This window comes from Anser brachyrhynchus (assembly GCF_964034855.1).
Source record: "Anser brachyrhynchus genome assembly, chromosome: 7".
In the NCBI taxonomy this organism is placed as follows: Eukaryota; Metazoa; Chordata; class Aves; order Anseriformes; family Anatidae; genus Anser; species Anser brachyrhynchus.
The window spans coordinates 31,555,344-31,580,627 of NC_137701.1; the positions used below are offsets into that span (position 1 = coordinate 31,555,344).

The 25,284-nt window shown below is 66.0% G+C and overlaps 1 protein-coding gene across 18 annotated transcripts in view; it reads right to left on the bottom strand.

Annotated features, from left to right (window-relative positions):
* TNS1 (tensin 1) overlaps positions 1-25,284 on the bottom strand; it is a 54,274-nt gene that overhangs the window by 12,309 nt on the left and 16,681 nt on the right. For 5 of the 18 annotated variants that reach the window (XM_080599107.1, XM_080599110.1, XM_080599097.1 and 2 more), the window contains exons 4-20: positions 23,349-23,387; positions 21,637-21,678; positions 19,840-19,889; positions 19,447-19,618; positions 19,162-19,212; positions 18,542-18,664; positions 18,275-18,339; positions 18,082-18,165; positions 17,855-17,967; positions 17,304-17,364; positions 16,062-16,137; positions 15,834-15,963; positions 15,463-15,528; positions 14,966-15,127; positions 5,630-7,324; positions 914-1,092; positions 539-677 (exon numbers count right to left, since the gene is read on the bottom strand). In XM_080599107.1, coding sequence (XP_080455233.1) covers positions 539-677; positions 914-1,092; positions 5,630-7,324; positions 14,966-15,127; positions 15,463-15,528; positions 15,834-15,963; positions 16,062-16,137; positions 17,304-17,364; positions 17,855-17,967; positions 18,082-18,165; positions 18,275-18,339; positions 18,542-18,664; positions 19,162-19,212; positions 19,447-19,618; positions 19,840-19,889; positions 21,637-21,678; positions 23,349-23,387 — 3,247 coding nt within the window. Of the gene's footprint in view, positions 1-538; positions 678-913; positions 1,093-5,629; positions 7,325-13,974; positions 14,609-14,965; positions 15,128-15,462; positions 15,529-15,833; positions 15,964-16,061; positions 16,138-17,303; positions 17,365-17,854; positions 17,968-18,081; positions 18,166-18,274; positions 18,340-18,541; positions 18,665-19,161; positions 19,213-19,446; positions 19,619-19,839; positions 19,890-21,636; positions 21,679-23,348; positions 23,388-25,284 lie in introns of those variants that run through there. The other 13 variants (XM_080599098.1, XM_080599111.1, XM_080599113.1 and 10 more) reach the window with 9 other exon arrangements.

Consider the following 25,284-nt stretch of genomic DNA (forward strand, 5'->3'; position numbering starts at 1 on the left):
AGAAAGGAGCCAGGGGAGCAGAGACAGACCGCAAGCAAAGTCCCACGCTGGCACCTCCCTGCTCTGTGACCCCCCTGCCCTGGGAATAGCAAGTGAGAAGTGGATCAGCATGCGAGGGGTCGCCCCGAGACCCTGCTCCTGTCTGCGCCTCCTTCTGCCCCCGCTCACCTGCCCTACAGCAGCACCGCTGCCCTTCTGCCACGCCAGTAGGGAAGATGGGGAGGTGCAGGAAGGGGATGGGGCAAAATGACGCTGCCTTTCAGACCCTGCCTCTCTCCTCATCCCGCTTCGTGATCCCTTTTGGAGAAACACCCCAGCGAGCGGAGGACGGGGAAAAGCCAAGAGGACGGTGCCAAGCGTGGGATGCGGGTGGCAGCGTGGAGAGGTGGGATGCGAAGGAGAGAGGAGGAGGGAGAGGAGGAGTGATTCTCGTGGCGGTGGGTGTGTGGAGCCCGGAGCTGTCTGACCCTTGGCGAATTTCTGGCTTGACAAGAGCCACCCACCAAGCCCCTCAGCCTCCCGGAGCCGCGGCACTTACGGGGGTCAGAGTAAGGGGTTTGTGGCGAGACGGGGAAGGCTGGGGTGGGGGGAGAAATCTCACCGCCGCCGGAGGTTGGGCTGCTGGGGGAGGCACCGTCCATCTCCTCGAAGGCTTCCTTGTAGCTGTGGAGGTGAGGCTGGGGGGAGAGCGGGGTAAAGGGTTGGCCCCATCCATACAACGGGCACAAAGCTCCGGGACCCGCCCCCCCTCGGAGGAGGAAAGCTTTCACCTCCTCCCTGCTAACCAAAAAGCAGCATTAATCCCCAGTAATGCTGCGGAGGCCACAAGTCCCAGAGCCACCTCCAAGCCTTCCCCCTCCCTGGAGGCAGCCTTTCCCCGCCAGCCTCCCCAGCAGCAGTACCCCTTGCACACCTCCTTGGGCCTCCCTCCGGGGTTGGCCGCGATGGTGCTGACCACCTCGGGCGAGAGGACGGTGGGGCTGCGGGGCGAGCTGGGCTCCGGCGAGCTCTTCTCATAGTGGCTGTCGCTGGGGGTTCGCCGTCGGGCAGGGACGGCGCTCTCCTCCGGGGGCTTCTCCCGGGACTGCACCCCTGCGGGCAAGCACAGGGCGGGAGGGCGGTGAGGAGGGGCCAGCGGGATGGGGACCAGTGGGAGATGCTCCAGGGCTGATCCGAGAGGGTCTGGAAAAGGGGGATCTGCCCGGCAGAGGTGGCAGCTTCAGCACTCACCTGCTCCTGTCCCATAGCAGCACCAAACCCCTGGCCCAGCTGCTTTTAAGCTGGCTCAGATCTGCTCGACAGCAGCGGCACAGGGACGAGGGAAAAAAAGCAAGCCAGGGTTGTGGCTAGTGGCCGGCTCGTTGCGTTAGCCCTACCAAGCACCACGAGCCCTGAGCTCGGGGACAGAGCATCCCCCAGCAGCGGGTGTGAGGGGTGCGAGCATCCTGCGAGCATCCTGTGAGCATCCTGCGAGCAGCCTGGGGAGCCAGCCCCGCCAGCGAGGAGAAGGGAACGCTGCTCAGCAGAGCGCTCGGGGTCTTGCAGAGCAGACAAAGAGAAGGGAGCAAGTCACCGCGGGTTTGTGCTGGCTGCCCGGGTCTGGGTAGGTCACACCAGTGATCCCAGTGGGCTGGGAGAAAGCTGAGGAATGGGGGCAGAGGTACAGGTGACAGCACCGTCCCCTCTGCCTTTCCCATGTGCCCTGCTAAGAGGCGTCGCGGTGGCGAAGAAGAAAAAAAAAAAAGTGAGAGAAAAGGAAAAAAAAAAAAATAAAGAAAGAGGCCAGCAACACGCTCCAGGAAATGCACTTCTCAAACACCAACTCCTTTCCCACGGGCTCGCAGAGGACGACCGGCCATCAGCTGCTTCCCCTGCCCTGCAGGGCTCCGCGCGGGACCGGCACCTCGCACCCGCTGACCTCTCCTCCATCCACCCCTGTGCCTGCTCAGCGCCACGGATGCGGCCTCACAGCTCCGCTGGCAGCGAGGGAGGGAGAGAAGGAGGGAGGGAGGGAGGGAGGGAGGTGGCCCGGGTGCATTTCGAACTAATCAGCGCAGTTAATGGCAGCAACAATAAAATCACCGCTCTGGGGAGCAGCGGCCCGGCTGAGAGGCGGGGGACGCGAGCCAACGGGGCTGGCTCGAGCCGCGGAGGCGGCCTGGAAAATTCCACTAAGAGCAGCTTTGAAACACAACTCCCCGATCCCTTCTGCAGGTGCTCGGGGGCCGGCAGCTAAAAGAGACGTTGGTGGGGACGGGGCGGGGGGGGACCCGGAGGGTCTCCGGGAAGCCGTGCGGCAGGCGAGAGCGTGGTGAAGGGCCACCCCAAACCTTTTGCCCTGCTCCTTGCATCGCAGAGAGGCAGAGGCTGGGCTCCTCCACTCGCTCACGCCTACACTGGTTGGCTTTTTTAATTTGGGGAGCGCATTGCACCCCGGGGCTGTGTTCCCCAGTTGTGCTGTGCCGGGGTGTCCCCAGGTCCCCAGGCTGCGGCGGGGGACAAGGGGCGGCACGGGGCCAGCCCCTGTGGCCAAGCTCCTGCCCCAGTGCCCAGGACACCCGGCAGCTCACGGGATTTTCGCTGCTCCGCTCCCCAGAAATGGAAAACAGACGGGGACGGCAGGGAGGGGAGGGAGGAGGGGAAAAAAGGGACTCATTGTTCGGGCGCGGAGAGTGGGAAACTTCACAGGCTGCTCGGAGCGAAGCCTGGAGGAAACCCAGGCTCCGCGCACAGCCTCGCCGACCCCCAGGTGATTTATGTGCTGGAAACTACGCCTGAAAAGTAAACCCTTCTCTCCCCCCATGCTGTGCCCCCTTGCAGATGTACAGCCCGGCTCAGCCGAGCACCAGCTCCCCAAGGACGCCTCGCCGGGCCGCAGGAGCGGGGTGTCCCCGTGACGGCGCACCCAGAGCGGCCAAACTGGGGGACAGCAGCATCCCACACTGCCACCCCTTCCCCAAGCTCCCCCCCTCTCCGTCCTGGGGTGCCTCATGGATGTTACCACCTATGTTTCACCCCAAAAAAGCACTGCAAGGCTGACGCACCGTCCCTGCTGCAAGCCGCGTGCTTCAGGGTGCGCCTCCAATTTCCCAACCCATCCCTGGATGAATTCAGGGCCACACCACGGACCAGAGCCCAGCCCGGCTGGGGACAACCCCAGGAGCATTTCGGTCACATTACCCTGTGCCAAGGACTTGGAGGCTTCAAACCTCTTCAGTCCTCCTGGGGAGAAACCCAAAGCAGGGAGAGAAGGTGACCCAGAGACCTGGAGAGCCCAGCTCTCCTCTGCCAGCCCATCGCCACCTCCATCCTCGTGCTCTCCCCACCTTGGGTGGGTGCAAACCGGCCGGCCACCGAGCGGGTCCCCAGCACGTATCACCCAGGGGATGCTCAGCTGCTCCTGGCCCTTCCTCCCCAAGGGGAGAGCCTTGGCCAGAGGGGCAAAGCTCAGGGGGGTTGGAGAGAGCATCTGGACCCTTCACAGCAAGGAAACCCCGCCAGAGATGTGCCAGGCCTTAATGAGACACAAAGCCATGGGAATGGGGGTGTGAACCCAGGGCCAGGGGCTCCCCAGCCCACCAGAGGAGGCGGAGGGGGGCCCTGAGCATCGTCCTCCCTCCATCCCACGTCCATGCAACACACGGAGCACTCGGCATGCGGGGAAGGAGGGTGAGAGGGTAGGGAGAAGGGAGCAGGAAAGAGGGAAGAGAAGGAAGAAGGGAGGAGAAGGAAGGAGGAAGAAGGGAGGAGGAGGAAGGCATGAGGAGAGGGAAGGAGGGAGGTGGACTGAACGAACCAGAGGAGGAGAAGGACCGTTGCTGTTTCAGAGGAGGACGGGGGGCTTTGGTGCTCTTGTTGAGGTCCCTGAGCTTGGCGTTGTACTCTGCCAGCGTACCAGGACAGGGTGCAAGGAGGGTGGGGGTCACAGGGGACAGACACAGCCCCCCACAGGGAGAGGAGAGGGCAGACAGGACAAATGTCACAAGATACAAAAGGGAGACAGAGAGAGAGAAAACAAGAGAAAATTAGTTGGGCTCCAGAAGACAAGCCCGGGGTTGCTCGGGGTCCAAGGGAGCTCAGGCCCCACTTGGGAGTGCTGTCACATCACCCGAAGCGCAGGGACATTGCTTCACCTCGACCCCAGCTCCGCTTAAACCCCCAGGGGGAATAAACGGTGGCTCCCAGCCACACGCGGCCTTGTGCAACACCACCGATGCCCTGCCAACGTCCCCCTGGGCACGGCACCGGGCAGGTCCCCCCATCATGAGACGAAGGGATGGCTGCCTTGCTGGGAGGGGACGGGGACTTAGGGATGGCAGGACCTGGGCTTCTCTCCCCACTGGGGACAGAGGGAGTGCAGGACGCTCCTCCTGGCTGCGCCGGGCTGTGCAGGCAGTTTATAGCAGCAGGGAATGCAAACAAACCCGGCCGTGCCCTGCTCCCGTCAGCCGTCCCCTCCAGCTCTGCGCTGCCTTGGGGACACCTCGTTCCTGCTGGAGGTCAGGCCGGCCACCCGCCCTGTCCCCGCTGGCACAGACGGACAGGCTCCAAGGGGGGCAGTTGGACGTGGGCTGGGACCGTCCCCGCACGCCGCTCCTGCCTGGGACACCCGGTGGCTGCGGGGTGGGACCGAGCCCAGCACCACATCCAGGACCCTTCCCCGGCCCCAGCACTGGGGGCAGGACTTTCAACAGACACCAAGCAACCGTTTCCCACTCGTTCCAAAGCCTCCTTTGAGGGCTCTCCTTTTTTCCATGCTGTTTTTTTCCCTCCCCGTAGCTGTTCAATGGGTTTGGGGGCGTGCGGGATCTTCTCATTAAAACACTCAGCCCAGAAACACAGCGCGGTTTGGGCATCCCAGTGTCCTTGGGTTTGTTGTCTGCCCTGGCTCCCTGAACACCTCTGTGGGCCTGAACCCCCAAAACAGGGTTCAGGTGGATGCAAACTGCCCCCCACACCTCCAGCGCCCCCCATCCTGCCCCACGGCGCTGCCCCCCTCCTGGGGCAGCGGTGACTCAGCCCCAGCGCCGGGTGGGTTGGTGCTGTCGGATTTTTCCAGCCGAGCCTCTTCCCCCTCCCTCTAATACCGGGCGAGTTTCTGGACTGAGCGCAGAGCTGGAACGGACGGAGCTGCCAAGCCCCAGCATCACGAGCTGGCCCCGAGCCTGGACACATCCCCGAACCCTTCCCAAATGTCGCTCCGCAATTAAACAACTGCTCACTCAAGCAGCGGGTGGGAGGGCACCCGCGGTGCCGCAGAGCCACGGCAGCTCCTTCCCAGGGAGCTGGGACCCTCCGTGTCCCTGAAAACCCCAAACCGGAGCCTAGGGCGGGCAGGGAGTTGGAGCACAGCCTCTCCTCCGCGGCACAGAGCCATCGCCGTCAGCAAGGTGCTGCTGCCCATTCCTGCCCTGTTGTAGGGTGGGGGGCCACATCATTCCCCCCAGAATGGCGAGCTGCACTGGGTTTCTCCACGAGCAGCGCAGGCTGCCCCTTCCATGGGCTCAGCCTGGGTCTGGCACGGACCAGGAGTCACCGTCCCCCGTCCCTGTCACCACCACGCATGGTGCCACCGCCGAGCTGGACCCCGCGCCACCTTCCACCCCCCCAAGGAATCAAAGCGTCCTACCTGCCACCCTGTGGGCCACCAGGCCCTCCAGATTCAAGGGTTCTTCCGCTGATCTCGACAGGTCTTCGTAACTCTCCAGTCCCTTGGGGGGCATCTGGCTTTGTGCGGGGACGGTGGGGGACGGTGGGGAGGAGACGAGGAGCTGCTGGGACCCCACGGGGCTATACGAGGTGCTGAGAGGGAGGACGCTCGCCGGTGCAACGGCATGGCCGTAACTCCTCGGCTCCGGCACCGGCTGGTAGCTGTAGGGTGTGTAGGTTTCCCGGTACTCGTGCACGGTGTAGTCTGGCTCCATCGTGCCTCGCCCCATGGGAGCTAGTGGGCCGGGAGAGTAGGCTTTGGCCAGGGGATCGGAGCCCAGGGGGGTGCCGAAGGACCTCGGCTGGGCCACCTGCGGGGCCGGCTGGGCATAGTGACTGGCAAGCGGCTGCGCCGAGAGCGAGGAGAGCAAGGCGGCCGGCTTGTCCGGGCGGGCGGCCGCGGGGACGCTCTGCGACTTGTGGACGGCGGGCGCGAGGTCCAGCATGAGGACGTCGAGCGCTTCGATGGACTGCTCGATCTCCCGGCGGGATGGCGCCCGGGGGAACTCGGGCATGCTGTGGCTGTGCGGGGGCACCGGCTGCAGCGGGCTGGGCTGGGGGCTGCAGCTGGACAGGCTGGGGCTGTGGCTCTCCAAGCCGCCGTCCTGCAGCCGGGAAGGTGGCCGGCTGCCGCCTTGCTGCTGCCAGGAATTCAAGCCCCGCTGCACGGCCTCCCGGCTGCTGGTGCTGCGAGCAGGGGCTTGTGGCAGCGCCGGGTTCGCTTCGTATTTGGCCGTCCCGACGGCCGGGAAGGACTGCGAGCGGTGGGCGCCAGGAAGGTCATAGCCGTACACGTAGGTCTGGGGCGCCGGGGGCTGCAGCCAGCCTGGGGAGGCCGTGGCTGGTGGCCGCTGCGGGTAGGCGGCCAGGTGCTCCTGCGCAGATGCCGAGGGCCGCAAGTGAGCCAGCGGGTCACGGAGGTGGTGGCCCACCAGGGCGTTCTGGTTGCCGTAGGGGTAGGTGCCGTTGGAGAGCGGCTCGGCCTCATAGAGCCCCTCCTTGAGCATCTTCTCAGCCCCGTTGTAGCTCGCCGGCCCGTTGGGCAGGGAGGAGAGGCTGCCCACCCGCGGTGCCTCGTGGTACCCGGTCTCGCTGGCGGTGGTGGTGCCGTCCAAGGAGGACAGTGTGCCCAGGCTGCCCACGCTGTGCCCGTCCTGGTTGGGCAGCTCGTCGTCCAAGATATCCGTCTCCCGCTCGGCCACCAGCGGCACGGCACCGCCGTTGACGTGCACCTGGGCCGGCACCACGTGGCGACCCGGCACGGCGGGCGCGCGCGCGGGCACGGGGCCGGGCACGTGGTTGTGCATGGGCACCGCGCTCTCCAAGCCGAAGCCGACGAGGAGACGGTCCAGCTCCCGCTTCTCCTCGGGGCTCAGCACCGTGTGGCCGCCGGGCGCCCCGGGCGCCCCCGGCTCATCCGTCCGGTCGGTCTTGGTGGAGGCGGTGGAGTTGCCCGAGTCGCTGCTCACCGACAGCGTGTGCTCGACGTGGTTGGGAGTTGCCGAAAGAGGGAGGCGGGCGGCGTTGACGGCGCCGGTGCTGCCGTGCAGGGAGTCTTTCTTCTTCACTTTAGCGTAGAGGCTCCCGTCCAGGGGCCCTTGCGTGTGTCCAACCTCTGCAAGGGGAGAAACGAACACGAGACCCCAGATCAATGGCTGGCTCGCTGCACGGACCTAATGGGTCCCATTAGCCGGTGGTTTCGATCTCTTCCGTGCCGCCGTAAGGCATAGCTACCAGCATCGCCGTCTCCTCTGCACCCTCCGCAATCCCGCAGGCGCCACCATGCACAGACACCGGGGCCGGACCCCCTCCCCGTGCCCCCGCGGCTGCACGGCCCTGGCTCCGCGCGCCGTCCTTCCCTGCCCCGCAAGCACCACATGCTCCGCCGACATCCAGCAAACACCCCCCCGGGGCCGTGCAAAGTCCGTGCAGTTCTCCTCCTGGGCCCGTCGATGGGGAGGGTCAGGGCTGCCGGTACCATGGGCTGTTGCCTAACCGCTGCCCCATGGCTCTGCGGGGCTCAGCCTGCACCCAAAGGGCCACAGGGCATCGGGGGGAGAGCGGGGGCTGTGGCAGTGCGCACACACAAGCCTTAGGAGACAGGGGGAGGCAGTGGGGATCTGGCCTCACGGTTCTCTGTGCCTCCAGCTGGATGGCTGTTCTCGGCCCAGGGATGGAGGGCAGTTGAACCAAGCACCCACCTTTCCCCTTCCCATGTGCTCCAACCTCCCACTCCCCTCCCAGGCGATGCACAGACCCAGCCAGCCACCCATCCTTGACATTTTCTTCCCTGGCTACAGAAAGGCTCCCACCCTTTCTGTTCTTTCAGGGTGGGTGGATCTGCTCCGGACCTTCTCTCACGGCCGGACACTTCCCCAGAGCTCCCACACATGCAGCATTTCTGCCCAGCTCTGAGCACACGGCGTCTCCTCCCTGGGGAGGCACCAGACACCCCACAGCTCGAAGCAACATCACCCAACAACCCCACCGGGACACCCCGCAGCCAGCTCCGCAGGGCACACATCCTGCTCCGAGCTCCCCAGCTCCCACAGCCACCAGTTTCAACCTTTAAAGCTTCCCAAAGGGGTTGCCCGGCTTTCGGGGACGCAGCGAGGACCCCAGGAGCCCAGCCACCAGGGTGGCATTGAGGACAGCCCCCCCCCTCGCCGTGCCCGTTCCCCCCCCCCCAGCAGCACGCACGGCACCGGCTGGGCTGCAGACTCTTGTTTTTCCAGCTCCCCGCCGAGGTTTCCTGGAAGGGGCTGCGAGCAGCGTTAAACACTTTCTTTTGGAGGAAAAAATGACTCTTCTCTGGCCGGGGGCCAGGCGGCTGACTCAGGAGCGGAAGACGGCCCTAATGCGATAGTGTGAAATCAGAGCACTCCTATCTGCGAGCAAAACACTTCCGAAAGCGAGCCCCCGAGCCGGGGTGCGGGGACAGCTTACCGGGTCCCTGCCTGCCCGCGGGGACACCCTCGCCCCCCGCCACGACCCCTCCTCGCCATAAATACCGCCCGGCACACGACCTACCGAGCCGGCCTGTTCCCGCCCCGGAAAGAGCCCCCTTGATGCCGATTTTCCGCTCCCGGCTCCCTGCTGGCAGCCCAGGGAGCCCTGGCCTCGAAGATGCCCCAGGGCAGCAGGGACAGCGGGGTCTCCTCCGGGCACCCAGCGTGGAGGGATGAGGACGTGTCCGCGACTTCTGCCGGAGGCTCGGCGCTCCTCGGTGTGCCCAGCGTAGCCAGGAACCGGCAGCGGTCGAGTCGGCCACCCCTCCCGTAGCAGGGAAAGGGGGAAGAGAGGGAGGGAATCCCTTCCAGGGGAGGGAGAAAGGAAAAAGCAGCGTGTCCAGGGGCCGCGTCAACGCCGGAGAGGCTGAGACATCGGCTGGAGTCAGGACATCGCCCAGCCCTCCCGTCTGATGGCAGCAGCGGGTGCTGGCCAGTCCCGGGAAATAGGGCAAGAGCCGAGGGGGGCTGGGATAAATAGGGCAAGGGAATGGAAAGGAAAAGGGAATAAATAAATATAAATGAAAGCACGTGGCTCCGAAGGAAAAAATAGATGAGAAAGGCTTTAATTAGGCTGTAGGCTGGGAACCGCCCCACGGCTGGGCGAAACGTCTCGAAAGCGGGGTCAGCATGGGGCACAGCTCGTGGCGGGGCGACAGAGCTCCGAGCGCCCGGTCCCACCCGCCCTGGACCCTCCAGTTAAACGGGGACACGGGGATTTGGTGACCCCCAAGAGCAGCACCAAGCGAGGAAGGGGCCTTTGGTCAGGCCCCCTCCGGTCCCCCGTTCTGTTCTGCCTCATACCTGCCTGCGCACCCCGTCCTTGTCCCCACGCATCCCCTGGGCTCTGATGACAAGAGGTGACTGCCTGCTGCCCCCTGCCACCTCCCCACGCCACCCTGGGCCATGCTGTGACAGCTGCCTGTCACTCGTCACCTGAGAAGTTGAGCAAACTCCCCCAGAAAGCAACAAGGGAAGGGGTACGGGCTGCCTCAGGCAGTGCAGATGTCCCCAAAACAGCGGGACGCCAGGTCCCCGTTTGCAACGTGGTTGCAGCTCCCCGCAAGGTCAGGCTCCGTCCCTGAAGGTCAGCGCAGCTCCAGCCTGGCAGGGCCAGGTTTGCCCAGGCTCAGCCCCTGCTGCAGCTCGGGGAGAGCCTGGGGGAGCCGCCGAGCCCAGCCCTATGGCCCCGCTCGCCTCCCCGGCACAGCGATGCTCTGCCCTCTCCCTCCCCGTCACCCTGCAGCTCAGACCGGGAGAAAACCCCAAACCCGGTCTACAACAAGTGGCAAGAGGGCGGGGGCTCAGCCCGGTGGGTGGAAGAAGGACCCCCCAGTTCCCAAATCCCTCACGCCCAGCAGGGTGCACCTCGCAGCACTGTGCGCCGGCGCAAATCCTGCCCGGGGCTCCGCGCTCGTGTAGAGGATGAGGCTGGGGCACCGCCGCGTCTCCCCTGGTCCAGCAGCATCCCACCTGCTGCCTCTGCCTCCAGGCAGGTCCGCGGGGTCTCAGGACCCTCCGTAGGATGGAGGAGCCAGGCTGAGTCCCACGGGAAGAGCTCAGCACCCCCCCCCTCCCCAGCTCTGGTTTCATCGTGTGCCCAGATAAGATGGCAAGAAGTAATCCCAGCCCCTGAGCCAGGGGTCACCGCGGCCATAAATCCCCCCCCCCCCCCGCCCCAGCCCTCCACCCCCAGCCCGTCCGGCTCAAAGAAAAGCAGAGTCAGGACTTACCAAAGGGCACAGGGAAGAAAAGATCCCGGGCGAAGAGAAGGAGCGGGCGGCAAAATCCCTTTCCTTCGCTCCTTCCAGCACCAGAGCCTTCCAGGGGAGCTGGCGCGGCGGCAGCTCGAGCGGCGTCCGCAGCCGGCTCCGTGCGTCCGTCCAGGACAGGAGCCGACGGCTGGGGCTGGCTTTGGCTGGCGTTTGTCCCTTTGGCTTTGCTTTCCCTCTATGCGGAGCTATTCCCTCCCCAGCGCCGCGTCCCCGGGGCCAACTTCGGGGCACCCCGAGCGCAAGGGGGGGACCGGAGGGGGGCTCAGCCCCAGGAGCTGGACGCAGCGGCGGGGAGCGAGGGGGGGACGGAGGAGAGGAGGCAGAGGGATGGGACGGAGGAGGCTGGAGGCGAGGACGGAGGAGGCTGGAGGCGAGGAGGTGTCGGATCCCTCCCCTCCGCCCAGACCACACCGGGGAGAGGCAGCGGGGAGGTGGCTGGGGGCTGCCGGCACCGAGCCCCAGCCCCGGTTAACCCGGCGAGGGGCGAGATGCCTCTGAGGGAGGGCAGGGAGGGCAGGGAGGACAGCCGCCTGACGGACAGACGGCTTCTAGTTATGAATATTAACTACTTCCTCCACCACGGGCAGCGCTGCAGCGCGTTAACCATTTCCTAGGCACCACGGACGGACGGACGGACGGACGGACAGCCTCCCCGAAAGCGAGACGGACGGCCTGGCCACCCCCCAACCAGGCACAGAGCATCACCCCGCTGGAGGAGACCCCAGCCCCTTGGGGACCCCCCAGCCTGAGCCCCCCAGCCCTGCCCAGCTCCCACGCCATGTCACACCTGTCCCCAGGAAGCTAGGACACGTTTTGGGTGGGAGGGGGGTGTCCTTTCGGGCCCCCCAGGATGCTTTGAAGAGGCAGAGGGGGGACTGCAGACCCAGAAGTCTTGCTGGAGTCCTGAGTTTCTCCATCACAACTAAACGCCCAGCTCAAGAGGAGCAGAAACCCCTGGCGGCGAAGCCCCTGACCCCTTCCCGTGGCCACGCCATCTGCCAAACCCAACCCAGTTTTGCAAATCCCCTTCCCAGCCCTCACCGCCGCACACGACCCCTGCCCCAAGCCGTGCCAGCCTGCACGGCACGCAGGGGACAGCGCTGCTTCAGGGACACGTATGGCACCCCGGTCCCTGCACCCCACAAAAACCCATGCCGGAAAGACCCTGCCAATTCGCTAGCCCGGGTGGTGGTGGCCGGCACTCGAACACAGCGGGGTCCTGTCTGGGAGCCGGGTGGGACAGAAACCCCCTTCCCCCTCACTTCTCCAGCTCGATCCAAAACGCAAGGCTCCCTCCACTCCATTCCCCCCAAAATTAACATTTCCCACGTTCTCGTTTCCAGCCAGGCCCCCGACTCAGAGCCCCGTGTCCTCCAAACAGTGGCACGCACCAAGCTGGCATCCTTGCAAACCTTGTTTTGCTCGCTTCACACCTTTTTATTTTTTTTTCCCCGGGTCCCACAGCTCTGGGCACCCATGGGAGGGCAGGCCAAGGACCCCAAACACGCACACCTGCCCCAGCAGGTTTTGACTTTACGGACTCCTTAAAGGAGAAAGAGAAGGGGCTGAGCTTCCAGTGCCTGCCGGGCACCCAGCCCGCATCCCTGGTGTGAGCCCTGCTGGCCCGGAGTCCCGCAGTCCCCGCTTCTCCACCCCAAAATATCAGGTCAGAGGACAGTCCCTGCCTCGCAAGCAGCTGCCGGCTCGCATGCCCAGCCCAAACATCCAGCCGAGCCCGCGGATGCTCCAGCATTTCCCCCCATGGGGAATAACCCGAAGGAAGGAGGACAGCCTCCCCACGGACCCAGCTCCAGCCTAGCCGGGTCCCCGCTGACCCAGGAGCAGGGTGCGAGCCCTGTGTGCCCCCCAAAAACCCACCCGCCGAGCCCTTACCTCGCGGCGGTCGGAGCGCAGGGCGGCGGAGATGGGCGGGCTGGGGAGGGGGAAGCGGATTCCTTCGGCTTTAGTCAGCTGGCGAAGGCGAGAGCAGAGCCAGCGGCTCCCCTCCCCGCAGAGCCCGGCCAGGGGACGGAGCCAGCCGCGGGGGGAGCGCCGCAGCCCGGCAGCTCCACGATGGCTTTAACAGCCCCGGCCTGGCCCATTTGGCTCCCCGCCTCCGCGCGCCCCGGCTCTCCCGCTCCTCCGCGCTCCCCGTCCGTCCTGGTGGCCCCCCCGGAGGCAGGATCCGGCCCCACCGTGGGAGATGTTCCCCATGGGGGTGCCCAGCAAGACGCCCGCCCCGCCGCAGCGGGGACAAACCCGTGGCAGTGACCCCCTCTGGGGACGTGGGGACCCACGGAAAGGTGCAGCACTGGTGTCCGCCACCCTGTTCCCAGCACGGGACGGGGAGACGAGGCAGGAGGAGAAGGGCACCGGCATAACCCCAGGAGGTTTCGCAGCCAGGGCTGACCTGGGGAGCTGGTGCCCCCCGTCCGTGCCCCCCCAGACATCCCATCCCCTCCATCCCGGCCAAAGGGTACACCAGGAGGGGAGCGCAAGCGCGTGAGCGCGGCCGAGCCCGGCGCCAGCAGCATTACTCAGGTGGGGATTTAGCAAGTCCCCTGCAGATGTTGGGCTTGGCCCAGCCTCGGCAGCCCCGGTCCCGGCCTCGGCACAAAGCGGGGCCGGGCAGGGCTGGCCCGCAGCGGGGCCGGGGCTGGTACGGAGGAGGGAGGCAGGGGAAGGATGGACAACGGGTGCAGCGGGGCGAGTGGGTCCAAGGGGCTGTGGTTACGGGGAGCTGCTGGGTTGGAGACACATGCGTGGCCTTTTGGCACCACCTCGCACTGCCCCAGGGTTGTCCCGAGCCTGGTGTCCCCCCACTCTGCGCCACCGCCATTACGTATCCAGCTTTGCCCACCTGCCCCAAAACTTCCTCGGCAGCAATCCTCCAGCAAGCTGCAAAAGCGGCAGCGCTGCTACAGCTTGGCCCCGCCAGGAGAAGCAACGAATCCTTCATCCACCTTGGACCGGATCATGTGAACCCCAAAAACAGCCGCGGGGAAGACCCACCGCAGCAGTGACTGCTGCCAGAACGCTGGTGGGAACTCGTCACGGAGCAAGCACCAACCCCACAGCCCCGCTGAGGAGGACGAAGGAGGGCAGGCGGAGCCACCAGCCGCTAGTGCCACGCGGGGACAGATGACGTGTGGCAGGATGGGGACGGGGGGTGTCCCGGCACACCCCGCTTTCACAGACTCCCACGGGGCAGCCCGGGCCAGGCGGCCAGCAGGGACCTGGAGAAGGCCAGCAGGGGGGTTCGCGGAGCAGCCCGTGCCTGGGTACCCTCTGTGCCAGAAAGCCAGACATGGCGGTTCAAAGCCCCCCTGCCATCCTCCTGCCCCTTGGGGCCCGTCCCCCCCCCCCCCATCCCACCCAGCTCAGCACCCCCTCGGTGCCCAGCCTGGTCCCCAAGCAGAGCCACGGCGAGGGTGGCGGGTGCAGGGGCCGGCGGAGACGCGGCGCGGGGCGGGGGAACCCACCGGTTCGCGGGTGATCCCGACTTCCCTGGCTGCCGCCTCCTCCGGGAGCCTTCGCCGGGCGGCGGGGAGCGGCAGTGGCAAAGGAACGGCGCGGCGGCTGATCCCACCCCGGCTCTGGTCCCGTCCCCCCCCCACACCTCGTGCCAGCCTCGGTCCCCCCCCCCCCCCGCCCCACCGCCGCCGCCGCTCGCTCGCGCCTGGTGTGCCAAAAATGCCGGCGTGCGATTCCCTGCCCAAATAAGGCCAGAACAACCATAAACACGGACCCCTCGCACCGCCGCCTCGCACACCGCCGGCCCCGATCCCGGCCCCATGGCGCACGTGGGCCCCGGCCCCCGCGGCCGCCCCGCGGCCGCCCCGCCGGCCTGCCCACCCGCTGGAGCCGCCGAGAGCGAGGGAGGAAGGAAACCGAGCTGGAGAGGGGGGAAAGAGACAGCAAAACCGTGCTGGCTCCCAGTTTCCACCCAGACAGGAGGCTCTCCACCAAAAGCCAGCGGGAGGAGGATCGGGGGGGTCTCCCTACTCCATGGAGACCCCACAAGGGGCAGAGCTGTGCGCCCCCACCCCAAAGGCAGCCTGCAGGAGACAGCTGCCAGGACGAGACCCCTGCGGGGACGGGACGGGCGAAGCCACCCAGGCTCCCACCCTGCACAGCCGGTGACCTTCAGGGAAGCCGGGGACCGCAGCTGTCCCTGCCCCGGGGACGTCTGTGCGGATCAGGCCAGGAAAGTTCAGGCATCTGCTCGGCCACAGGTGCTTTGGCCACCGGGACGCAGGCCCGGCACCCTCAATATATATAAAATACAAGCACGCCCTGTCCCTGGTGAGCAGGCGAGGGCAGCCAACATGCAGCAGCCAAGCAGGGGCTCGGGGGCCTTCTCCCAGCTCCAAGCAGACAGTGCGGGGACAGCGAGGCGTCCTCGTCCCCAGCAAGGGGAAACCGAGGCACGGCAACATCCCGGTGGCCCCGGCAGCCGCCCGCGGCCCTGACCTTTCTCCAGGTGCTTGGCAGGCAGCGGCGGCTCGGCCCAGGCTCCCTCGGCGCTGTCCTCGCGCTGGATGTTGAAGTTCTCGTAGGAGTCCCAGCGGATGAGCGGGTCGGAGGTGTTGTAGTCCACGGAGACGCTGGGCCCGTTCTCCAGGTGCTCCATGCCTGGGAGGATGAGGGACGGTCGGTCGGGACGGCATGGGTGGGATGGGGTGAGGGAAAAAGGGGGAGGCACGTGGGGTAAGGCAGGAGCGTCACGGACGGGGCTTTCTCCCTCATTTGGGAGACAATTGGAGGGGCACCCAGGGTATAAATATAGGAACGGGGGCACCAAGAGGGACGGATGGGCTGGGGGGTACATCAGGATGCACAGACAAGGTGTACGTGGCTGGCTGGGGCTTTTGGGGTTGCCTGGGGACAGGCAGACGGACTGACAGAGCGTGCCTAGGGCTGGGCTTTTTGGGGCAGGGAGCCCTCCTCGCAGGGTGAGCCGGCCGTACCTTGGATCTTCTCGGGGCCGTAGGAGAACACGAACTCCACCTTCCCGTACTCGGGGAAGCGGTCATCTGGCAGGGAGAGAGCAGAGCAAAGGGACCATCCCCATCTGTCCCACCAACCACACACGGACGAGCACCCCAAATGTGCCCAAAGCTGCCCTGGCCAGCTCAGGGGCAGGAGCTGGTAAAGGTTTTCCTTGGGCAACGATGCCCAGATTTGGGATTTATGATGCTGTCACCAGCCAGGATGGGTTGCGCTCCCCATCAGCGGGGTGCCCAGACATCCCAGCAACGGGAGCAGCCTCAGGGCCGCAGGAGGAGCTGAAAAGTGGCAGAAGGGAGGAGGGAGACGCCACGGCGGGCAGCGCGGTTACCTCTGAACGCCTCGTCCAGGTCCTCCTTGCCGAAGACGATGTCCAGGTCGTGCACGGCGCACGTGTGGAACTGCACGCGGAAAATCACGTCGCGGGTCGGGCTGCGAAACTTCTTGTGGTAGCACTTGAGCTGCGGGAGAAGCAGAGCTCAGGACGAGTCCCCCCGCTACCAGGATCCCCCGGGACACGAGCAGCACCGGGAGGCCGAGCGGGGGACGGGCTCCTTACCAAAATATCGCCCTTCAGCAGCAGCCCGGGCTCGATGGTGATGCAGATGCCCGTCTGGCTGTCCCCTTGCACGTTGCTGCGGAGAAGGACGGCATGTGGACACGAGCGGCGGCGCAGAGACCTCACAGCACCCTGCCTCCTCCTGCCCCTTCCATCCCAGGAGCTGCCCCCCTGCCTCAGTTTCCCCTCCTGCACCCCACAAACACCCCGGGGGGCTGCCTGCGAGCGGTGGCATCAGCGTTTGGCGCTGGGGGAGGCGGGAAGAAGGGGGTTGGATTTCACAGGCGAGATAAACCTGGAGTTTATTACCGGCGTCCCATAAACAGTCTATTAAAAGCCGAAAGGCGAGGCTGGGGTGGCAGTAAATCTCAACTAATGGGGGCGCTCGGCCGGCAGGGAAGGGAGATCCCGGTTCAGGGGGTGAGGTGGGAACACCCCAAAGGTGAGGGGCTCTGCTCCCCCCTGAGGGGGCCCCCCTGCAGGCTGGGTGTGGGGCCAGGCGCTGGGGGAACCCGCAGTGGGACGTGGGCAGCTGGGGAAATGAGCCCCTTTGCCTTCCCCTGTGCCTGCTCCCTGGGACCCCGGGGCTGGTGGGGTTGGGAATGGGGGCACAGACCCTGCCCCGGGTGGCAGCACTGGGAAATGGTGTCGGGGTAAATAGTGGGGAGGTGAAATTGTGGGGAACTCTTCCTTGGGATGAAGAGGAAGGCCACTGTGGGGGCTCTTCACAGTGATCTTCTCCGCACCCAAGGGATGGCAATGCGGGATGGGGGGCTGGCGGGGTGTCAGCCCTATAGGATTCCTATAGGGAGGGAGAACCAGCACTGGGAGGGTGCCTCGTGTCACGGCACGTCGGTCTGTAGCCCCACGGGAGCTCTCGGGGCAGGAGGAGCATCCCTCTGGCCAGCGGGAGGAGGAACGCCTCCGTGTGCCTCCGTGTCCCCAGGGAGGGCGAGGTGTCCCCAGCCCCAGGCTCCGCACAGCCCCAGGCTCCCTCTGCTGATGTGCAGAGTCACTACAGCCCCCCCCCCAAGCAACACGGCCCAGGCCAGCCCAGTATGGCCCAGTATAACCAGTTACAGCCTCTAAGAAAACCGGGAGCTTCTTTTTTGTCACCCAAGGAACCGGGGGGAACCAAAAGGGCTAAGCACTGGGACCGCAGGGGACTTGGTCTTGAATGTCCCCATCTCCCCCCAGCTGCGAGCCCGCCCCCCCCGCCCCGAGCTGGGCAGGGATAGTTACTAGATCCCCGAGGTGTAGACGGGCTGCATGGCCTGGTAGATCTTCAGGAAGGGCCGGCAACCTGGAAGACATCAGCGGGGGAGAGAAGGCGCGTTGTTAGCCGGCGGGGCGGAGGGGCCGGGGCAGGGCTTAGTCACGGGGTAGAAATCCAAACAGGGATGGAGCCAAGGCAAACAGCCGCTCCCCGCCTCGGCCAGCCCGCACCGGTGGGGCCGCCAGCCGCGGGCAACATCTGGGGCTGCGGTGGGGTGGGCAGAAAGGGATGCTTGGGGCTGGATGGGGCCGGGAAAGGTGGGGGCCCCCGGAGCCCGGTTGGGTGCTGCAGGACCGGTGCGGGGCTGGGGGCTGGAGCCGGATGCTCCCCAAGCAAGGCATCCCCTCCCAGAGCCCCGGTGGCACTGCACCTCCCGCCCAAACCCCATTGCTAAACGGGAGGAGGTAAAACCGGAGAGGGAAAGGGTTCAAAAGGCCTGGGAAGTTGTGGGAAACGTCGCCCCTGGAGAACAAGGGGGCTGCACGGGGCCGGGCTGGGGGGAGCTGGGGGCACGTACCGCCTTTGGACTCAAAGTTGGGGATGCCGTGCATGATGACGTGGTGGAGGAAGAGGGGCTTGTTGTTCATCTTGATGCTGCCGGACAGCAGCCCGCTGAAGTAGTGGATGTACCTGCAGAGGCGACGGGCAGGTCGGGGGCCGTGCCACAGCAGGGCAGCGCCCTCGCCCCCCCCCCGCCACAACCACGGGGCAAAACCCGGGCTGTGACCACACGCCAGGACCCACCTCCTCTGGGAGGGCTGTCCCACCGGCACCACCTTGTCCTCGTAGAAGCGCTTCATGGCAAACCTGTCCAGAGCCTGGTCGGCGCTGCGGGGACGAGGGGTAGGTGAGGGGAAAAGGGAGGCGGTGGCACCGGCACCGTCCCCGCCTGGGGGGCAGCGGGTCGGGGTGCCCCGGGGCCGGGTACCGCTCTCACCTGGCTGAGATGTTGCTGTAGTGCATGTAGGCCGCCACCACCACCCCCAGCCGGCCGCGGTTCCCCTGTGACAGCAAAAAGGGACGTCACGGGGGTGGCAACACCCGTCGGCACCCACACTTTATCCCACATAAACACACGCGACCGTGCTGGCCCCCACACACCGAGCCACAAACCACGGGCTCCCTGCACCCCTTGGCGTGCTCAGCCCCAGCCCTGCAGCCCCCCCCGTGTCCCTCCCCGCTTTGGGGACGGGCTCCAGCCCACCTTGTTGTGCAGCACCACCACGTTGTGACCCGCCGCGTTGAGCCACGTGTCCATGGCTTTGCAAATGCTGCAGATCTTCTCCAGCGCCGGGGTGTGCAGGTCGGGCCACCCGAAATCCAGCACCTGGGAGAGGAATTGGGGGGGGGGGGGGGGACACAGCCGGGGGTCACATCCACGCCGAGCTGTGCCCCCTCTGCAGTCTCCAGCGGGTGTGTGAAGCCCAGGGCAAGGGCACAGGGTGTGGAAAAGGGACAAACGCCACCGCGGTGCCCTGATGCCTCTCCCAGCCTCTCTGCCATGACCCTGTGTGCAGGGGGGTGCTGGGGGCCCCAGATCTTAGCCCCCCGCAGGGCGCCCAGCTCAGCTGCCCGGGGGTCCCCACGTTCCCAGGGATGGGGACAACGCTTCAGGGGGAAGCAAGGGAGGTCTCCAAGAGGTGCCAGCTCGGGCTGGTGGGGGCAGTCCTGGTGCTCTTCCCCGGGCTTTCCCTCCCCTGCCCCTCCACCAGCTTGCAGGGGGTGGCTGTTCCCCCCCCCAGCAGCTTGCAGCTGATCCCACGGATGGCCCGGCTGCCCTGCCCCAGCCCCCAAAGCCCCCTGCTCCCCGCAGGCATGACCCACCTTGGGGTGAAGCTTGCTGATGTCATGTCTCCGCTCGGACAGATTGAAAAGCTTCAGGGAAGAGGAAAGACAGAGTGAGGGAACACCTTCCTCCCCAATAACCCTCCCACATCTTCCTCACCCCCGAAGCCTCCCCAGATTCCCCCAGGAGAGATTTTCCCGGACACATTAACCCCAGTAACGCCTTGCCACGGGGCACTGCAATGGCCAAAAATTCACGTGAGGTCCAAAAGGGACCAGAAAGCTTTGACCCAGCCCCTTTCCCAGGCGGGCAGGGCCCCTCACCACGTAGTTGTCCCCGTGCTTGGACTTCAGCATGTGGGCCACCTCGCGGAGGTTGCTGCGGAAGTTCTGCTCCTCGGCCGCGCTGGGGTAGGAGACGGCGATGATGCGCTCCGTGATGTACACCAGGTCCAGCTCGCAGCTGCTCTCCATCGCCGCCGTCACGCTCATGCTCCTGGGCGAGGGAGGGGACCGCCGTCAGGACGTGGCACCGAGGGGACACGGTGACACTCCCCGCCCGGCACGGCCACTTGGGTTAAGGGGCATGGGCTGGGACAGGTGGGGACGCAGGGGTCGGGCTTCCCGTGGGTTTTTCCCCGCTCCCAGGTGTCGTTGTGTCCCCGCCACCGCAGGTCCCCATCCCCATGTGGTCCACGAGGTGCACGTGGACTCTACCTGGACGTTTTGCGGCGTGACTGCCCGCTCCTGGGGGATTTCGTGGTGTCCTAAAGAACCAGAGAGGAAAAGCGAGTTATTGCTGTGGCTCTGGAGTGGCCGAATGTCCCCAGGTGCAATGCCAAGGCTGGTGCATCCATCCCCAGCACAGTGCCCTGTAATGCCCAAAGGTACCGCTGTCACCAAGTCCCATCCTGGGGGCATCCCGGTGGCACCAAGAACCCCATTGCGCTGCCATCCCTGCCACGGACACAGCAAAGAGCAGGGTCACCGGGCACGATGGGGACAGTGCGATGGCACCAGGTGACAGCAGGGGACGGGGCAGGCTTGCAGCCCGCAGGAGGCTCGCGTGGCCAGGCACCGCCGTTTGCTTTGGCCCCGGCTCCACCACGCCGAACGCCGGGAGGAAATGTTTGAGCTCTCAGAGCAGGAAACTTCTATTTATGCATGTTCTCCGGCCTCAAGAATTTCATCTGCAGCCGGTTTGTTGGGCGACTTCATGACCTCAGCCGAAAAACAAAGCAGGGTTTCCAAAAAAAACCGCTAAGGGAAAACACGCTCACACCTCATTAGTTTTAGTATCTCCCGCTAACAAGCAGGAGTCCTTTAAAGGCTCATCTCACACGGGCAGCACCTCCCGAGCCCCGGGAAGGACCTGAACCCCATCCACAGGAGGTTGCAGAGCTGCAGGACGTGCCACCACCCTCCGGGGGGCTGCAGCTCCAGCTTGGGACACGGCAGCGCAGCCTTCACCCACCCTGTGGGGTTCCGGGGCACGACCCAGCCCGGGGCAGGTTTGGCGGCGTGCAACCAACATCACCTCCCGCTGCGGCTCCTGCGTCCCCAGCCGGTCCCATCAAGGTCACGGTGCCCGGTGGAGCTCCATGGGAGGCCTGGGATGGCCAACGGCCTCCCCGATGAGCTGCCTGGGGGCTCAGCACCCCTGCCCGAGCCCTTGTGGGTGCCCGTGTTACTGAGCCCTGCTAGAGGGGCTGGGTGGAATTGGTGCCGCGGAGACCCTCAGGAGCAGGGACCTGGGGTCCCCATCCAAACCTGCCTCCCCCTCCTGTCACCTCTGCATGTCCCCAGGCTCTTGGCACCATCCAAAACCCACAGGTCCCACCTGCCTCCAGCCACTGGCAGGGGGACGTGAGCCACAAGAAAGGAGGCAGAAAGACCTGGAAACTCCCCAGGAGAAGCAAAGCCGGCAAAGAGGGCTCCTGGCTCCCCACTGGACTTTCCCAGCTGCGGGTTCCCTCTCTCCTGTTCATCAAGGGCTGGAGACATGACCCGAACCACCGCAGGGATGGGACAGCAGCCTCCCAGGTGAGGAAGGCTTTCATCTCCTCTTCCTCACGGCAACCACCATCCTCCGTCCCCACCGGGGCCCGCTCCATCCCAGCCCCGGTGCGCGCGGAGGCAGGCGAGCGGGGGGAAGCCGTCTGCGTTGACTTTGGCAGGGCGTTTGTCTACACTGTCTTAGCAATTTCATGTCCACAGATTAAATAACGTATCCCCAGCTCTTGGACAGGAAAGCCGGCTTTGCGGCAAAAGCCCCGGCCTCCTCTCCAGGGCCTCTCCACCGGGCTCTGCCACCGCCTCCGCCGCTCGCCCCGGGCACGTCCCTTAACCTTCGGCACGGCCCCGGGCTGGGGGGTCCCGGCGGCACTGGGGGAACCTCGGGAGCAGGCTGAGGCGTTCTGGCAGCGGGATGGTTTGCGGCGAGAGGACAGGCACGAGAGATCCCCAGCAATGTCTCGAGGAGGAGGCCAGCCTCCTCCGGCACGGGGCACTTACCGGGGTGTCCGCCTGCTGGGTGATGCTCTCCCCTGGGGACGGCTGCGGGCAGACAGGCAGGAGGAGGGGGGGAACGAGGGAAAGGAGACAGAGAGAGGGAGAGAACGGGAGAGAGAGGGTGAGAGACGCATGCACACACACATATAGAGTGGAGGCCAGGGTCAGAAGTTCCCCCTGGCTATTTCTGGCCCTTCCTAGGAAGCGCTCCGCAGTGCCGTTTCCTTCCCTGCCCGCGCCCCCGTGGGAAGAACGTGTCCGTTCTTCCTAAAAGCCGGGAATCCCTCGAAACCCAAGCGTGGCACTGGGGCGACGCGGAGCCCTGATGGGGGTCGAGGGCGCTGCCCCCCTGCCTCGCGGCGGCTTGCCCCCCCACAGGACTGCAGTCACGGATGGAGAGCACCCAGCCCCGCTGCGGCACCCACACCCCAACACCCCTTCTGCATCCCCCGGGGCCAGACCCCGCAAAAGGGATGCTTCCCACATCCCTCCTCGCCCCACAACCCACGGGGGGGCCGGGAGCGCTGCGGTGATTTGCAACAAGGCAAGCAGCCCCCAGACTCAGCCGTGCCCCCCCAAAGCAGGCGCTGGGCGTTGTAGGGCCACGATGCGACGGAGAAAACAACGGCACGAGCCCCGCACTCTGCCTGGCCGCGGGCCACCCCTCTGCACAGCTCCCTGAGATAAACGTGGTGCTGTGGGAGGAGAGGGAGGGTCCCCGGCAGGGGATGCTCAGGAAGGGGCAAGTTTGGTGAGATGTCTCCTGCGGCCTCTGGAGCTTTGAAAAGGGGCTGGGGCCAGGGGAGGGCAGTGTCTAGACCGCAAGGATAGGGGCAGGGGACAGATCCCACTGCCTGGTTGGGGTGCTTGGGGGTGGCACAGCAAAAGGACCCAGCTGGGCAGCTTATGGGGGTCTCGGTCCTGGGACCAGGGGCACAAAGCAGACCCCAGGACCGGGCTGTGCCTCCCCGCTGAGCAGGGGGCAGCGCTGCCACTTCCAGCCCTGGCAGCGGGGCAAACCCATTTCGATTTCCTCCCGAAGCCGCAGTAACGGTCCCAGCTCGAAGCCAACACGTTTTTGCCAACGATAAGTGCCCGAGGCGGTGCAGGCGGAGATCAAACCCAGGGCAGATAACCACGGCGGGGCCCTGCTCACGCGCTGCCCTTGTGAGCTGGCAGGGGGCCGTGCTGAGCATCCTCTGTGCCACGGGGTGCCCGGTCGGGGCCCCTGGGGGGCACAGGCACCCGGCACCATGCCAGGCTGCCCAGAGCCCTGCCGTGCCCGGCACAGCATGGCAAGGAGCACGGCTCCAGCCCTGCTCCCCCCACGCTGGGGGGACTGGCTGTTGGGGTGGGAAGGGTTCATGTCACCCCAGATGCCCCCCAGCCTCCATCCAGCTCCGTGCACATCCGTCTGCTCATAAACGGCCCCAGGAGGGACAAAAGAAGGGGGGTGACAATAGCAAGGGACGCTAACGTGCGGCCTTGGGCGCCCGCAGCCAAAGGCACATCTGCTAGAGCCATCTCCGGGCGTGCAAGAAACCGCCCCGGCTCCAAGCTGGGAGGGGAGGCCCCCGGCTCCAGGGGACACCAGAGCCCAGGCCGGTCACGTCCCAGCTGCCTGCCCTCCTCAGGACCTGCGCCAGCCCCTCTCCCCGAAAAGCCCCAGCTCCGGGGGTCCCGGGACGGCTCCACACGGGGCACGTGGCACTTACCAGCTCATAGTTGACAGCGGGGGAGCACGGGGTGGCAGCCTGCAAGGGAACAGAGAGGGCACGAATTAATCCCTGCAGCACCCGGCACGGGAAGGGGACAGGGCACAGCATCCCCCGGGCAGAGCCAGCACCCAACAGGGAGCGATGGGGACACCAAGCCCATGGCCCTGCCACCCCAGGCAGGAGCACAGGCACCGTCCCGAGGTCACGGCTGGGCTCCTATGTGACAGGGGCGGACTTGGGGACACCCCTCGCCCTGTGCCGGTGGCCGTGCCACGCGTCCTCGGCCAGGCACGGGCAGCCCCAGCCCCAGGTGGGCACGGCGGGGCTGATGGCAGCAGCTCCAAGCTCCTGGAACAAAACCCAGGCCGGCCTCGTGAGCGCTTCTGCAGACGCCAGATGAACAGCCCAGCTATTGTTACCTTAATTACCAGCGGCAATTACTGACAATTAACCTTGGGTTTTGCGTGCGCCCCAGCGCGCTGGGAAGCAGCAGCACGCCGCGCTGGGAGAGGCAGCGCCTTGTTTGTTGGGGCCGGGAGCACCGCGAGCAGCCGCTGCAGCCCCGTGGAGGCCTGGCGATGCTGGTGGTGGCGAGAGGCTGTGACTCGGGGCACCTCGTCCCCTCTACTCCCCACATGTGTCCCCGGGAGCAGGGACCCCACTGAGCCACCCCCTGCCCCCCCGTCCCAGGCACTGATGCATCGAGGTTATGAGCTCTGACGTCCAACACCACGCAGGGGCCGGTCCCCAAGCACCATGGCATGGGGACCCCCTGCACCCCACTCTTCCTCCCTTGCCACGGGCTGCAAAAAGCAGGTTTTGGGCAAAACCCCACTCTGAGCAGCCAGATCCTAATGGTGCCCCCTCCCTCTCCAGCCGCCGGACCGTTCCCGTCCCGCCTTCGTGTTTTGTTCGGGGGTTCCTCCTCCTCCTCCACCTCCTCCTCCTCCTCCTCCCGCTCCCTTCCCCTGCGCATTATTATTATGATTTTATTCTAATGCAGAAACGCTTCCATAAAAGGCCCCTTTCCCTGCCCCGCGGCGCTGGCCCCGCGCCAGCCTCCCTGGAATGTTCTCCGGCAGCGAGCCGCCGTGGACGGGGCCGGCACAGGGCTGCGCTGCACCCCACGCTGCGCCCCACACCCCCCCCAAAGGATGCTCACACAGGTTCCTCCACACCCCGCCCCCCCCCCAAAACCCCAGTTCCCGAGGCTGACGATGGGGGAAATGGGGGAAGCCTCTCCGCTCCCCCCGCCACGGGACACAAGGGCACTGAGGACAGGTAGGGCGCATGCCCACCCGCCCTCTGGTTTCCACACCAGGCTTTCAGGCTCCAGATGCTCCTTCGGCTGCAGAAGCTTCAGGGGGTGTCCGCAGTCGTACTTCCCTGCCCTGGTGGATTCTCTGATGACTAATATGGGGTTGTGCTCAGCCGGCACCTCTCCTCCCATTCACAGGAGGCACCGACGCCGCCTGTCTCTCTCTCATCCCAGAAAGGCAGTTTTAGGAGGACGGCAGGAGCCTAACACCATTTTAAGTTTCTGCCCCTCTCCAGCTTGGCTAAAACGAGCTCTTGGGTTCAAGGAGAAGAGAGCAGACCCCGAGCCAGGCAGCACAGCCCTTCCTTCGGAAGCCGAGCTCCCGACCCAGCCGCACAGAAGCATCCCTCCTGTCCCCAAGGCACCCGAGCTGGTGGCAGCGGGGCTGCGAGCAAGGGGCTGAGCTTTCAGCCGGGCTTGGCAACAGCGAGCCCCGCTCCCGTCCCCTCATCCCCCTGCCCCTCGCTGTCTGTCCTGTCCCTGTGTCAGGGAGATGAAGGGGGACGCTGGGGACCACGCAGGTGACAGGGCCACCGCCATCCCCAGGGACCCCCACGTCCCCTGCTGCTGGGGCTGGGGGGGAAAGGTAGGGGGGTCTCGCGTGCCCCCCGGCCA